The 16346-nt window shown below is 38.9% G+C and overlaps 1 protein-coding gene across 24 annotated transcripts in view; it reads left to right on the top strand.

Moving 5' to 3' along the window:
• The window catches only part of MTA3 (metastasis associated 1 family member 3), a 240468-nt gene that overhangs the window by 183641 nt on the left and 40481 nt on the right, over window positions 1-16346 (top strand). For 19 of the 24 annotated variants that reach the window (XR_014082484.1, XR_014082489.1, XR_014082483.1 and 16 more), the window contains 2 exons: window positions 6873-6959; window positions 9784-9930. Coding sequence is in view for 7 of the 24 variants with exons in the window: in XM_081591973.1 (XP_081448099.1) it covers window positions 6873-6959; window positions 9784-9930 (234 nt within the window). In the remaining 17 variants the exon portion in view is untranslated. Of the gene's footprint in view, window positions 1-6872; window positions 6960-8439; window positions 8492-9783; window positions 10699-16346 lie in introns of those variants that run through there. The other 5 variants (XR_014082493.1, XR_014082491.1, XM_081591979.1 and 2 more) reach the window with 3 other exon arrangements.

The raw sequence follows: 16346 nt of genomic DNA, 5'->3' as shown, positions 1-16346 counted from the left end.
TTCTGAAAAACATTTAATTTTTACAAGCTAGTGTCTGAATTTGTGGTTGAGCATTCTATTTGTCTAGTTTGACTTCCATTTCATAATTATATACAATATATATTAGTACATTACACATCATTTTATTACTCACATCTTCAGCACATTCAGTCTTGTTTATGTTTGTTGTTGTTAGAACAAATGTCATATGTTCCAATGAATTCCAGGTTCTTCTCATATTACCATGTACCCCTAAACGTGTCCATAATTTGTGTGTGAGCTCTGATTCTAGCCTTGTTACTTTTAGTTACATTCCTGGTTAGCATGTTAGAGCCATGCAAGTTTTTTTCCCCTATGGGATAAGAAAACTTGCTGTCTGGCTTAATAGATGGAAAATCTTAAAGAAATTCTGTAGATACTTTATTGTGAGAAATTTCTTATTATGAGGCATCCATTTTGATTTAAAGAAGGTATCTGTAAAAGAAGTGATGATTGAAAAGTGGTTTTTGTTCCTGAAGATAATTTTCGGCAGAACAGTTGAAAGGCTTTAAAACATACAGGTAAAAGCTTTAAAAGAGTACTTTGTAAAGGGAGTAGAAATTGGAAGTAATCTCTGTGTCCCATGGAGGGCAAACCTAGCTACACGAGACTTGTATATTTGAGAACTTAGGCATATATACTGACATTTCGTGCTATTTTCATGCTAGTGTTTCTGAGTTCATAGATTTACATTATCATTTTCTTAACATTTTAAGGAACTAGAAAATATTTATACCTACCTAAACTGCTTAGCTGATTTAAAAGACATTTTTATAAATAATTTCTTAACTATAAGGAATAAAAAATGTTATGAGAAAGAATATGAATGAAATTCTTCCATTAAAATTGGCCAGGCTCCAGGATCATCTTTGTTTCTATGAATGGAAAAGAAACCATCACCAACTTAATTGATTTCTGAGGAAGCTTTTTCTTATTAAGCTTCTGTTAATTTCTCAGTTAATTTGCAAATGTCTTTATTTTGATGATTCTTCAGTGAAGTATGTTTTTTTCTGTCACCTCATTTTGATTTGTTGCAGTTGAAAGACCGTGCCACTAAAAAGGGTCAAGATTAAATTACCTGTATTGTATTTCTACAAACATAGCTATCCTAATGATGATGATCATAATAAAAGAACAGAGGCATTTGTTGTGATGAGATTCAAGGGGCATATTTTATTTTGTAGTTAGCTTCATTGATCAAGTTTATAGAATCAGATTCTCAGAATAATTTTACCTTGCAACTTAAAATGTAAAAGTTTCAGCAGCTGTGTACTCAGTCCTAGTCCCCGCAACCAGCAGGCAGCTAATGAATTCTTCCTAGCATCTAATTGCTTCTTGCATCATCTTCTCATATGTGTACCTTGTTGCAACCTGTTTAGCAGATTTCTTTGATCTTGGCTTGTTAGTAAGATTAGGTGTTAATAACCTGATGTCTGTACACAACCATGTTTGTGGTCCAGTGGGAGGGTGAAGCTATATTATTATTATTTTTTTTATATAAGCTTTCCTTGGTTTCTCAAAGGTAGTGGTGACCCTGTCCCTCCCCGTAAAAGTCAAGTCACTATGATGCAGTATGAATGCTCTTTCAGATCAGGCGAAAGTTTATAATTCTAAAGGTATTGATGGATCAAGAGCTCCAATTTATATGTTTAGTATAATTCTTCATAATGTTGTAAAAGGGAAATAGTTTTCCCTGTGAACTTGAGATTCTTCCTCTTGTAAGAACTGCAGAATTTGATGCCTGTGGCTTCTGGCCTTGGCAGCACCACTACAGCAGTATCATAGCCAGAGTTTATGGGATGACAGATGGTGTAAGAGTGAAGAAGTAAGGAGCTGAATAGATAAATTCTCAATTACATGAGGGAGAGCATAGTCATACCTTTGAGTTTTCACAAGTTAATCCTTGTTTAGAGGAATTTTTGTTGTTAACAGCAGCACCATCTGACCTTTATTTTCATTAAGAAAGGGGTGTCAAAGAATACAGTAGAGTGAGTAGGCGAATCTTTGTTTGCATGTACATAAAGTATCTCAAGGAAAATGTAAGAGTAATGTCCTCAGAAAGGGAAACTGGGATGCTGAGGGAAAGGGGTGGGAAGCAAACCTACTACTGTTCATCTTTCTAAACTTTTTCAATTTTGAGTCATGGGAATATATTTCCTATTTTAAAAAATTTTTAACCTGAAATAAACATATGGTATAACCAACATGTGTTTTATAGATATAGATATAAAAGTTACTTATAAAACCAAACCCCAAAATACCTATTTATTTTAATACTGTACTTTTATATGTGATTATGTAAGTCCATGCTGAAAATTACTAATATAAGTACAGAGCCTGAACCAGTTCTACCATGTAAATAGTGCTTAATACAAGTGGATTGTGGGACCAAAAACCAAAACACTTCATAAAGAAAAGTATGATGTCCTGGACAAGATTTGCAGACCAACTGCATGGTTGTAACACAGCATCAGGTTTCAGACAGCCTGTCTCTTCTCCTTCTTGACACCCCTCCCCTCATTAAAAAAATGCCATGATGTAATGATGATGGTGTTCCTCCTTTGTTCCTGTTATCAGACATCACCACTGAGTTTACTGGATAACTTGTCAAAAACCTGTAAAATCACCCAACACCTGATGAGCACATGGTTTCTATCTGAGACGTAGGATACAGAGACTAGGGTTAAATACAAGCAATATGTTAGCAGCATTCAATAGATGAAGCAAAAGTTCCTAGAGAAGTGGATCCGAATGACTTAGGTGCCCCCCTCTGTAGCTTACATGAATAATTAAGTAGTTTTCAAGTTGATAACACACTGGACTTTAAATACAGCACCATTCCCCAGTCTGAATGTCTTCAAAGGGGAACCTGGAGCCCTGTTTCTCTGAACATGCTAATTCAACTTCAGAAGTATCCCAGGGGCCCATACTCAGAAGAAACTTGTTATATATATTTTGAGTTTTCTACAGATTTCTCAGCAAAAGTTACTATTAATAATTATATAAAGTTTTTGAAAATTTAAGTTTTAACTTTAGGAGAGAACAGTTCTGGCTTATTTATTTTGATAGTCTGTTATTTTAGTAAAAACTTGTCTTCGAATGGATTTTTTAAATTTTTCTAAAGGTACAAAAATGGCTACAAGTCTTAGGCCAAATCAACACCATTCCCATTCATTCCTTTTTTAGAACTAACCATTGTTGTCAGTGTCTCAAGTATCCAGAGATGACATGTGTATCTCTAACAAACTAGTTGTCGTCTTTGTTTTTGTACAGATGTTAATGTCTACATTGCTCTGTACCTCGCCTTTTTTAATCGATGGATCTTGGAGGCCATTACATACCAATTCATTGAGAGCTACCTCTTCTTTTATCAGCTGCTGTATTTTGTACTTGAGCCAGTTCCCCTATTTTAAAACATTTTAAGTTGTTTCCAGTCACTGTCATAAGTAGTGTTGCAACAAATATTAGATACCTTTTAAGACTGGTATATGTACCTTACAGGTGTGTGTTCCTGCGTGATCAGGCGCTCAGTCGTGTCCAACTCGTTGCGATCCCATATGATCCCTAACTGTAAAACATCTGGGTCAAGCAACTTTCATTTTGAATTTTGATAGTCACTGCCCAGTTTGTCCTTAGAAAAACTATGATTTACTCTCCCACCACAGTGTCTAGAGAGTGCCTGTTTCTCTAGAACCTTGCCAGCAGTGTTATTGATCTCTGAAACCCTTAACTAGTTGGTGAGTGACATGTAAGTTATATCAGCTTGCATTTCTCATTTTGAATAAGGTAAAAAATTTTGCATATGTTTGGAAACCATTTGTATTTCCTTTTTCATCAACTGTTTTTGCCCTGGCTTGTTTTCTGTTAAAAATCACACCAGCTTGTGGGAACTTTTTGTATTTTAAGGTAGTTAGCTCTTGATCTGCAATTCAAATATTGGGTTAGCCAAAAACTTTGCTCGGGTTTCCGCGTAAGAGAGTATGGCAGAACCCAAACAAACTTTTTGGCCAACCCAATATTTCCCCCGTTTTGTCCTTGATTTTGTTGATGCGGTGTTGGCCAAGCAGGTTTGGTTTTGTTTTTTTTAAGTAGTTGAATTTGTTTTTTTTAATGGCACATCGGTTTTGTGTCTTGTTTAAAAATGCCTTTATGAGAAAATTTTCTTATAAGAAAATTCTATGAATGGTTTACTATGATAGCAATGTTGAAGGCCCATGCGGGAGACCTGGATTCGATCCCTGGGTTGGGAAGATCCCCTGGAGAAGAGAAAGGCTACCCGCTCCAGTATTCTGGCCTGGAGAATTCCATGTACTGTATAGTCCATGTGGTCTCAAAGAGTCGGACATGACTGAGCGACTTTCACGTGAGATAGTTTTGTGAATTTTAATTGAGTATGTACTTTTTGCAAGCTTTCTATTTTCCCCTCTAATATTTCCATAACATCTTAGAAAGATAGCCATGCGTTGGCCAAAAATGGGTAACTTTTTTCCAAGTTTACCTCAAGGAAGTAGAGCTCAGCCTTCCAGAAGCCACGAAAATACGCCTCATGCTTGGTCAAGTGTTTTGAGTGAGATGAGGATGTTCTCGCTCGGGCTGGATTTTGATTCTGGTTTCTGGGCATTTCTCAGTTTGCATTCTTTCCCTGTGTGCTTTTAATACATACTAATTAATCCTCTTTAAATAGAGTTAGATGAATAACTTGAGAACAAAGTTCCACTGGCCTGGTCTTGAGTACAGATCACAATGTTTTTTAACCAGCTCAAGTGAGGCCCTGATTGTCTGTGTTTATGATCACTCCCTCCAGACAGAAGCTTTTTCTCTTTTCTGTTGGTATTCAGTATAATCGCTTAATGGTTGCAGTTTTTATATTAAATAGTCTTAGCACCCACCTTTCATCTTGATTTATTCGTGGTTGAGATTGATTTTCTTGCCACCAACTACTTCCTTTATAATGATGATTGATGAAACGTTGATCCTTCTAAAGAGCTTTGATCTCCCTCTCAAGTGCTCTGTAAATTGTCACTTAGAACACTGAATAATTAATCTTACTAATTTAGTGAGAAATTAAAAGCAGATTAAAGTGAAATCATCTTTGAGTATTGTGTTGGTGACTCTTGATGGGTTTTTTTGATTATTGTCAAGGTGACAGTCATGTGGGAGTTCGTCGCTTGGAGTCACTTGGGCAGTTTTCCTTTGGGCCTTAGAAACTGGAGTAAAGAGCGAAGTTAATCTTATTGCTAACAATACAGAAATGGTTTTTGTCCAAAACATTGAGGAAATACTGAGATGATTCATTGAAACTTTATTTTACTAATAGAATATTTTTCTCTTGTCCTCTTCCTAAGTAGAACTTGAATTTTTGATGAATTAGTAATACTAGGAAAGAATTATTACTATTAATTTATAGTGATGTGACAGATGTTCAATCTTTGCAGGGTTTGGGCTGCATGTTAATGTTTGTTTAGATTACTCCTCCAAAATATGCTTATTATATTTCTGCCTGTAACATCACTATTATTCAACAACAGGTGAAAAGCTTCATAGCTTAGTAATTTTGTTTTATTTTTCCTCAAAGGAAATCAGCTGAGTAGGAAGAGAAGAAATTGGACCATTTGTAGTTGTCAGTGGTTGCATAGTAATTAGCCAGTGCTTGGGACATATTCAGATTCCAGACTCTGCGTTATGTGCTTTGTCTATTTCAATATTTTTAAATGCTACTTTCCCACCTTTTTCTGTTTAGTAGTTATTGGAGAAGAATTTCCTTGATGAGAGGGTTAGAGCTTATGAAAAAGTTAATTTTTAATTTTAAATTATTTGAAGTTCCAGATTGAATTATATATTTTAACACTAATTGTGCAGAGAATCCCTGTGGATGTCAAAGAAAACTTCCTGTGTATAGGCCTAGAAATGTGGTGTCAATCACAGAAAATCTGTAGGGACATTTTTGACAAAAGGCATAAACATAGCAGAATCATATCTGCTAAAGCTACTCTGACGATAGCTGCAAATTTAAAAAATGTTTCAATACACGTTTTTTGGTCACTTCAAACTCTGTAACTTAACTCTTGTATGAGATGCAGCCATCTTTCACATCTGTTCTTCATCCTAATGACAGCTAATTAAAACAGAGAGTGTTTGTGTTGTGTGCTTTGTTTTTCTCTGAAATGACTGTGATGTGAACTTTATGAACAAATATCCATTACAGTATTTTACTATTCTGACTACTGGATGAAATACCTGTCTGCATACAGGATACCTTGTCAGTCTCAGCGCTAATGACATCATAATAGGATATGAAGGACAGAAAACTAGTGGTAAAATCAAATGGCCCATTTTTACTTGGGGGAGGCTCATCTAATTGAACTGAAGTTAATCAAGATAGATGAAGACTCCTCCATAGAGATTCATTCCATCGAGGTCAGGACTGGTCACGTCTGTTGCCTTTGTCAGCCATCATTCTTGTCTTCCATGCCAGATTTATCTTGCATTAGAACTGATAACACCTCATATTTTATGGAAGCCTTTCTACTATAATGTAGAAATGGCAAGGCTAGACAGGAAGCCTATTTCCACTATTTACAGATGTGTGAACATGGGAAGAAAGCATGTGCATGTAAGATGTGTTAGCTGTTTCATAAGGGACTTTAAAGCGAGTGTTCCCCAGGTAAAACCCCATTCAGTAATTTGGAACCAGAACTGGAACCGGTTTATTCTTAAACCCCAAAGGAAAGTATGGAGGAAACGGGTGGATTTTTTTGTGCTGTTTTCCACTTGCACCTTTTATTTCTGTGGTGTGTGTAGCATAGGCAGAGAAATCAGCCTCACTGGTTGTCTCCATGTTTCTCTCTCCTCAGATGCAGACAGACATGCGGATCTATCTGGAAGTCCACTGAAAAGCAAAAGCACTAGGAAACCTTTGGCATGTATCATTGGGTATTTAGGTGGGTATTTTTTAATAGAAGAAAAGCTTGAAGAACAGTATCTGTATCTTATCACCGGCTACTCAAAATTGACATACCTATATTAAATGTAAGCCTTTCAGGTAGCTGAAATTGGATACCTTCATATGAATAGTCAATTTATTTTATTTGAGAAGTGTTTGATTACCAAAACACACAGAGAACATAATACAGAGTTAGAGATAGGTTTACTTTTCCTAAAAATATAATTGAATAAAAATGTAATGTGTTTTTATCTATATAAATACAGATTAAGCAAGAAGAGGAAAATGAGAATCACTAAATTATTAGAGGATAGAGGAGGAATATTCTTTTTTTTCATTGATGCATAATTGACTTACAATGTTAAATTAGTTTCAGGTGTGCCACATGAATGATTTGACATTTATACACATTACAGGATGATCACCATGATAATTCTAATTACCATCTGTCACCATCCCAAGTTGTTATAAGATTAAGGATGAATATTCTTTTTTTTTTTCTTTTTGGCTGCATCACATGGCTTGCCAGGTCTTATTTTACTGACCAGGGATTGAATCCAGGCCCAAGACCATGAAAGTGCTGAGTCCTAACTACTGGACTGCCAGGGAATTCTTAAGGGTGAATTTTTTTTTTCTTTTAAGATTTTTTTGATGGGAACCATTTTTAAAGTCTTTATTGAATTTGTTACAATATTATTTCTGTTTTATGTTTTGGTTTTTTGGCTCCAAGGCATGTGACATCTTAGCTCCCCAACCAGGGATTGAACCTGCACCCCTGCATTGGAAGGTGAAGTCTTAGCCCCTGGACCACCAGGGAAGTCCCAAAGATGAATATTTTTAATATTTTGATACAAACCCTTCCACTATTTTCAAACCCACCTCACCCCTTCCCTTAAATAGAGAAAGAGTCGTATACATTTTTTTAAATAAAAAGAGATAAAACTGGTGTTTAAACCACCTTTAAACAATATTTATACATTTGATGTGCCAATTAACATTACTTGAAAGGGGAGCATTAGTATTGCTTTCTGGTTTTTATCCTGTTATTTAATTTGAAAGTCACCAAATATGGTAGTTCCATTTATATTCTGAAATATAATAATTAAGAATAATGTAAAATTACCAAGAAATAACTTTTTGGGGGCAAAGTTTTAAGATAAATAATTTGTGAAATAGTGATTTCTAAAATGGTTCCTGTTATACCTAGGAGCTATAATGGCATGTTTTTATGCTTCTAATATTCTTGCTTTTTCATCTTCTCAGTAAAAATGAACTATGTGCTCAGAGTTGCATTGAACCTTATTATTTGGTCAGAAAGATTTATACTTATGAAGTGTCCGGACTTAAGAGGTCCAGTCTTTTAAAAATCAAAGTGTAGCCTTAAACTTGGTATATTATCTGGTCCTTATCAGATCATCCTAGGAGTCAGAGTGCACAGCTTCCTCTTTGACACCTTATTTCCTGTTTTATTCCTTCAGGGCCTAAAGACTTGCTTTGATATCCCCCTAAAATATCACATGGTTATCACAGGTACGACCTAACTCGTGGTGATCTAGTCCTTGAAGTTTTCTAACTATGTTCCCTTATAGGGCCTAATCCTAGAAGCCTCTCCCACCTTGCAAAGGAAAGTATCTGATCATAAGATGATCATAAGAAATAGAATATGACATTGCATATTAGCATTTCCATAGGTAGTTATATGTTCTTCCTATGGGCAAACTGGTCTCTGTCTCTAGCAGACAAACCCACAGCAGTGCTGTCCTTACTAACTGAACCACTTCCCTACAGAACACATTTCTGAGTATTTACCATGTGCAAGACACTTCACTAAGTTATTTAGGGAACACTAAGATGAATACGGCCTTTCCCTCAAAAATCCTCCACTAGTGAGGAAGGCATACAGGTAAAGACAGTTGAGCTCTTCCTAAATTTCAGTACATAATGCTATCCTGGCCCTTGCCTGGGAAGACGGGGTGGCTTGTGCATGATTGGCATGCTGGGTGGTAACTCAGAATCAGTGAGCAGATTCAGCTTTAGAGAAGAGGTCACCTGGTTTTAGTAATAGATGGAGGTCCTTAAATCCAGTTTTTGCAGTGTTGCAATTTATGTCCATCTACTTGATCCAAAAAGTATTAAGTAGTGCAGGGCTGTGTGACTGACAGCAACATACTTCACATAAACACACACATGAACCACATACACCTTACAGTTTTGTGATATATCCTCTGTCAAAGCTTTTCTTCTGCTACTTCTTAACACTAGTATTTGGAGTTCGGTGTCAGATTTCATCTGTATCAAACTGTTTTTGGCCGGGAGTGACTGACCCTGGTCCCGTATTCTGGCTGCAGAGCCAGAGGAGCAATCCTGTTTTCTCAGAAAGCTACCACACACCAGATGTGCTGCATGCCTTGTTCCTAGTATGATTGAGTGCAGAGGTAGTTTTCTTTGAGGCTGCCTCTCCAGATAGTCTTTGAATTTCTAATTCCTTCAAGAATCAGATGCCTTATTCCCTTAGTAAATCTTGTATTTAAGTGACCTTCTGAAGTGGCTTTTTTTTTTTTTTTTCCCTTCTTGTACTCACAACATGAAGCTCAGAGCTTCAGCTAGCAGGGGCAGAACCAGCTCCCTTCTGATAAACAAAGCCATGGTAACAGCACTTGAAGTTGATTCATTATGCAAGTCCTTGGGAAAACAGGCTGGTTCGTAAGGAACTGGCTCTCAGCTCATTAAGAAATAAGATGTGTGCCTGTTAGCCGGTGGTAAGTGCACACAGGTTTTTAATACCATGTTCTGAGTTGAGGAACCTTTCTTCCCCCTGTCAGAGATCCATCCTTCGAAGAAACCTAATGTAATTCGATCTACACCAAGCCTGCAAACCCCAACCACCAAGCGGATGCTAGCCACCCCGAATCACACGTCTCTGAGCATTTTGGGAAAAAGAAACTACAGTCATCACAATGGCCTGGATGGTACGTAAGCCCAGGGACTCTGGGGGCCTTGACTGCTCTGGAGTGTCGTCTGCCATGTGCAGGAATGTATAGCAGGCAGGTTGTTCTTCCCTTTGATTGGACTGTGTGGAAAGGGGGATATAACGGAAGGCTGCCGTGTACCACAGTGAAGACATTTTGCCAACTGCTGTTTCTCCATCTTCTCAGAAGGGACCTTTTTGCTCCCATTTCCTGTTAGGAGGCTGGTTTGGAAATGAAGTGTGTATTTAGCAGGTTGCCTCTGCTGGATAATAATGCTCTCGCTGTGATGTACACTCACTGGTCACCTGTTTTCTTGAGCAGAAGGAATTATTTTGCCTCGTGTCTGAGACAGCAGTGCTCTCTGGGGGGTTCTTTGGTGTTCTGCGGATCATTTTGAATTTGGCATTTGTCCCTGACTTCGTTCACCTTATAAATTTCCTTAATTGCTCAAGAGTACTATAAGTCATGAAAAGAATTACCTGGGTGATGTCCTAAATACAGAAATAATAATTTGTTTGAAATGGGAAAACTGAGAAATATCACCTCTTATCCAAAGTACTTCTCCTGGGCTTGGCCATATAATGACTCTTCAGGTGGAATTGAATTATCTTCTCATTTGGACTATAAACACAAGTGTTATAAATCAGCTGGGCAGTACATATTGTTCTTTTCGATAGTCCTAGAGTTTGAAGCTGTCTTGATTGTTTAAATGTTGGCATTTATTTATGAATAAAACTCCAGGCTTTTCATGCCTTGTGGGACTCTAAATTCCTTCAATGGCAGTAAGTTATTTATAATGAGGCCCTAGAGCAAGGATGTGACGGAGACCTTCTAGTAATAATTTCCCATGGTTATTTTCCTTCTGTATGACTTTTGATGGTCATAGTGATGTCAAGATGAATAAAAAATTGAGGGTGAAGAGTTTAGTTTGCATTTATAGGATATCAATGTGCTGCAGATATGGCTTTCAAGAATTTAGCTGCATAATAGTCTTGCAGAAATACTTCCTTGTTAATGAGAACATCAGCCATCCTTGCCTCAATATGCCTGATGTCTAGTCAGCAGAGGTCCAAGGAAGGATTGTGTCAAAATGTGGAGACGGGATTGCGTTCCAACTTTTCCTTGCCTGCAGCATAGGACCTTTAGATTCAACCTTAAATGGAATCAAGAATCTTTCTTTTCCATCTTATCACCTCCCAGGACAGTCTAGGTATATAGTCCTACTGCAGAAAGTAAGTTCTTATTTATTTTATATTTATATATTCTGTATGGTAAAAGAGTCTTGCTGTGACTGATGCTGAAACAGTGGCTTTTTAGTGTCTTTCTCCACTCACACCCCATGGTGATGGTCATTCTGGGCCCCAGTCCTGCCCCTGCATTGTAGCTCCTTTTGTTCTTCCCTTGTATCACGGGACCTTGTCTCTTTGGAATTTCTAGAAAGTGCCACTATGTAGTGTTCCCTGCTTAGGGTTATTTGTCCCATTTCCTTCTGAATGGATACTGTTGTGAGGGCATTGATTCTCTGCTCTGAACAGGAGGCACAGACAAGAGCACCCAATGAATCCCCAGGGTTATGTTGCTCGAGACCTTCAACCTTGTTAAAGAAGACACTTGTCTCAGTTTCAGAGGAAATGTAGCCGTTTCACTTTTCTCAAGACCATTTGTCTCTGCTTCCCTGTCATCGTACAGAGAGGAAGGCTGATTACCTGTACCTTACCTGCATTATCTCATCTGATTCAGTTGATAGAATGTTCCAGGTCAGGGGACTTGACTGTTTTGCATACCATGGTATCTCTGTTGCCTGGCATAGTGCCTGGAACTTAGCAGGTGATCAATAAATGTTAGTTGAATAAATGAAAGTGATTGAGAAAAATGAGACCTGGAGAGGTGAATTAAATTTTCCAAAGCTATCAAAGATGCATAAATGGGCTGGGGTTCCTATTCAGGTGTGACTGATTTCAGAGTCTGCTCTTTTACCCACTGTTATAAATGAAGTTGTGGCTCTCAAATGTGCTGTATTAGTCAGCAAAGTGGAAACTACGTAAGTTATTTTAACAGCTCATTTAATATGAGAAATCAGTATGATAGATGTTGAAGGACAGAATGGGTAAGCAGGGAACACTGTTGGACGGCGGGGTGGGGAGAGGGAACAACCACCATCACTAGAGCTGGGGGAACAAAATGAACAGGTTGGGGTCCTCACAGCTAAAAGCCCAAGGATCTGGGACTCAGACCCTTGAGGAAAAAGCACTGCTCTGTCGGTGCTGGCATCTCTCAGCAAGCGTGATGAGGCTGCTTCTGGGAGTGTGAAGTGCAACTGGGAACTGAAACACACTGCTGCTGACAGGAATGAGAAACAAGTCTCTTGCCCAGCCTTGCAGGTGCCCTGTAGCCACCCTACCCCCACTGGTGTAACAGGGATCTGAATGCAGTGGCAAAGGAGAAAAGCATTTGCAGAGTCCCAACTCCATCCAGCATCACAAAGCTGAGTTTAAGTAGATGGATGTGTAGCTGAGAGGCAAGAGGGTAACAGAAGCACACACTCTAGAAAATGGCCCCATTTTTGTATTCCCAGTGGACCTTTTCCTTGGATAATGGCTCTATTTCTTACTTCCTTAGGATATAAGACACTGACTAACCTGAGTTTCCAAGGTGAACTCAAAGTACTAGAAAAAAATCTTAGACTAATAGTGAATTTCCATGGGAGAGTTAATACCATTATACACTGGAATTGATAGGCACAAATTCATGGAAGAGTCTTACCCTGTGTGATTCAATAATAAAATCAATTAGCACTGCTATGTAATTATCAGCATGTCAAACAGATGAGCACACCAGACAGGATGTTGATGGACAGAACTAGTCCAGCTGGAAGCAAAACCTGATTGTACTGAAATATTCAGCCAGTTCTCTCAGCTTTGGGGTTTCCTGTCTGCTTCTTCCTTCTGCTTCTTGCTCCCTTTGCTCAGCCTCCACCTTCAGTTGGAGGTTCTTCATGGTGCGAAAAGAGTCTCTGAATTCCTGCTGGTAGACAGTTTTTTCAGTTCAGTCACTCAGTCGTGTCCCACTTTTTGCAACCCCATGGACTGCAGCACACCAGGCTTCCCTGTCCATCACCAACTCCTGGAGCTTGCTCAAACTCATGACGGTTTTTTACCTGACATTAAAGAAAAGAAAGAATGGGCAGCTTCTTCTGATCTTCTGAAAGTCACTGTCTTTCACCTGGTCTTGGCCCTTAAAGGGCCCTGGTGTGACTAGGGCTTGGAAGTCGGCATTCTGTATCTTCTTAACCCGTGGTACCCAGCCACCCACAGACCTCTGTGACTGTCCTAATGGAACTTAGATTCTAAGGGTAAAAGCAAAACCTGCACACAGAAAAAGCCTCATATTTTGGAGTCAGTACAGACCTACCCAGATCCATATCAATGTCCCTTTATTTTAGTCTTTGTCATCAGGCTGTAGTTCCAGTGGTGGCCACATGCCATCAGAGTGCTTTCCAAATCCTGCCTCCTTTTCTGACTTAGAGATGACAGTCTTATTGCCAGCAAGCCAAACGCCTACCACATTCGGCTGACTTAGGTAACTCCAGTGGCTGTGAGACAGAAGGCCCTGAGACCAGTGGGGATAGAAGAGGCATTACTTACCGTGTCTGGGAGCCCCAAAGGGAGGGCAGCAGGGGAAATGGGATTTGTCTCTGCCATGTAAAAAAGAACATCTGACTGTTTGGAGTGAGATGGGATGAATTGCTGACTTCGCTGATAATTTCCTGTGTGGCTTTGGGTAAATCGTTTGGTTTCCATAACCATTTTTTTCTTCTCTTCTGTAAAATACAGATTTCATTTGCCTTAACTGAGTTGTTATAATGATTAAAAAATTTCACCTACTTTATACCACTTGATCTTCCAAACACTTTATGAGGTAGATGTTATAACCCTCATTTTAATAATGAAAAACCCCAAGTTCAAAGAGGTGAAGGGATTTGCCCAAAGTCACCCAGCTAGCAATTAGCAGAGATGAGATTTTAAACTCCAAATCTAAGGTTGTTTCCACTGGGTGAATAAGGATCCCTGATCTGTGTGTTGAGTACAGCACGTACCTGGGAGACGTTTCTGTTTTTTTGTGTATCAAAGATGGGTTTGTATTTGCAAACAGAGAGGAACATAGAGGGCATTTTTCTTTGCTCAGACTATGAACTATAAGCAAAGCCATCAACTCCATCTCTTGCCTCTGCATAGCTCCTCTGCCTCTATGATACTCCCCCGTTTTTCTGGAACTTAGGGGATAGGACCTATATTAGTGTCAGAGAGAGGGGAGAAAAAAGAAATAGAGAAAAACCACAATCACCTAAAGGTGAGATGCGTTTCAATTGTATTTCCAATATCTACCTGACACATAGTGAGTGTTCATTAAGTGTTACACTGGAGTAGGAAATAGTAACCCACTCCAGTATCTTGCCTGGGAAATCCCCTGGACAGGGGAGCCTGGTGGGCTACAGACCATGGGGTTGCAAAAGAGTTGGACACGACTGAGCATGCACAGATAACATTATTAAGATTTCATCTCCTCCTTTAAAGAAGAGCTATTATTGTTTTATTTTGAAAACTGTTAAGTTACCAAAGTTTTTATAGTCATATGTGAATTGTATATGAATAATGTCAATGCTTTCCTTATAACTATGTTCATTTCTTACCGAAAGGTATGATTCTCAAAACAATGACTCTTGGATTTGCTTAAAGGTAAATGGATATGTTCCAGTGTATATTTGCACATAGACAGGGCCAGTATTTATAAAGAAAAACTGCCCTTGTTTAAGTTATTTAGAAAAGTATTAAAGATAAAATTAAGTTTATGAAGAGGGTTCATTTAGCTTCCTGTAGGTTCCTGTGATTAGAGACCCTACAGCAAAGGGGATAGAACAGCATCATCCTGAGACAGTGAAATCTTTTTCAGAGTTAAGGTTGAGTCGGAAAAGACTCCAGAGGACTGTACAGGTATTTCCTGATCCCCTAAAGAATGCCCTGGGATCCCCTCCCTACCTAGTGTCAGATGTTTGTGTTTTGGTATATCAGCAGATCTTCCATTGCACTGCACAGGGACAAGGGGACTTCCTACTATGTCTCCATCTTTATCACATGGGGATCTTTGAGAACAGCTTCTGCTATGTAGTAATGCAGACCAAGGGAGCATCAACTGGAGGTGCTCTTAACCTTCTTCTGAGATGGCATGGCTTTTGTCCCAGGGTACTACTGAAACAGGACTCAGTGTGTCAGGAAAACCAAAGCAACAGGCTCAGAAGAGAGGTGAGTTTTCAGTGGGACAGAGTCAGGGCATGTGAGCCAAGGAAATTGATGAATTGTACAATAAACTTCTTTTTAATCTGCTCTCCTCTGGCTTATTTCCCCTGAGGTTTGTGAGTATACCACAGATTGTTATCTTTCTTATTTGTTTTCTGCATTGACTAATATCATTTCTCAGTGTCTTTATACAATGAAGGGGGTATCTGATGGGGATGCCTCTAAGTATAATATTATGATCTGGTATCTGAAGACTGTCCTTTTGATGACTTATTTCTGAAATCAGCAATTCAAAAGCTCCAACTGTTTGCTTCCCACCCTGGGAAATGGGTGGAGGTGAGGCCATTGTACCAGTGAGAGAGCTCTGGGAATGCATCTGCTGTCTTCACAAATCCCAATAAAAATAGACTGCCAGGAGCAGCTGATGGCACTCCTAGGCATGCTTAGGCCCGGGCTGCCTTCTGTCAAGCATTTTTATGTCATTTCAAAAGACTATGATTTTTTTGAATCTTCTAAAACATTTTTTTATGGAAGAACATTGAGTGCTCCTGGACTCACCTCTGGTCTCCTGTTCTCAAGCTATAGTGTTAAAAGCTGATTAAAGTACCTGCGAGTTTCTTTTTTTCTTCAGTTTTTATAATGGATTATTATGGTCCCAGAGTTTATTGAACGTGAAGCAGTTATAGAAGATTATCTAATGTATCTGGAGAGTTTCAGGACGGTTAAAGCATTATCTGAGGGCAGCGGATGTTCTCTCACACTCTGAATCCATAGGAGTGGGGGTCCTGGAGGAAGACCAGCCCAAGTACCTTAGGTGTGAATAATCAGCACCTTGGTGTTTTGGCATATTTTGGAAGGATGGCAAACTGGCCACCTCAGGGTCCATTGCTGGGTTTACAAGTAAATATCACAGTTTGTCCCAGAGAATACTCTTCTATCCTGCCCCTGAGGAAAATGCTAGTGCATGAGCCTATAAGTGGTCTAGGTTTAAGACCCTCTCAGCAATATGGAGGGCTTCCCTCATAGCTCAGTCAGTAAAGAATCTGCCTGCAATGCAGGAGACCCTGATTCGATTCCTGGGTTGGGAAGATCCCCTGGAGAAGGAAATGGCAAACCACTGCA

This window comes from Giraffa tippelskirchi, chromosome 4 (assembly GCF_054371585.1).
Source record: "Giraffa tippelskirchi isolate mGirTip1 chromosome 4, T2T-mGirTip1v1.2.pri, whole genome shotgun sequence".
Classification (NCBI taxonomy): Eukaryota; Metazoa; Chordata; class Mammalia; order Artiodactyla; family Giraffidae; genus Giraffa; species Giraffa tippelskirchi.
Note: the sequence above shows the minus strand (reverse complement) of the source record. Positions and strands in the feature narration are given on the sequence as shown.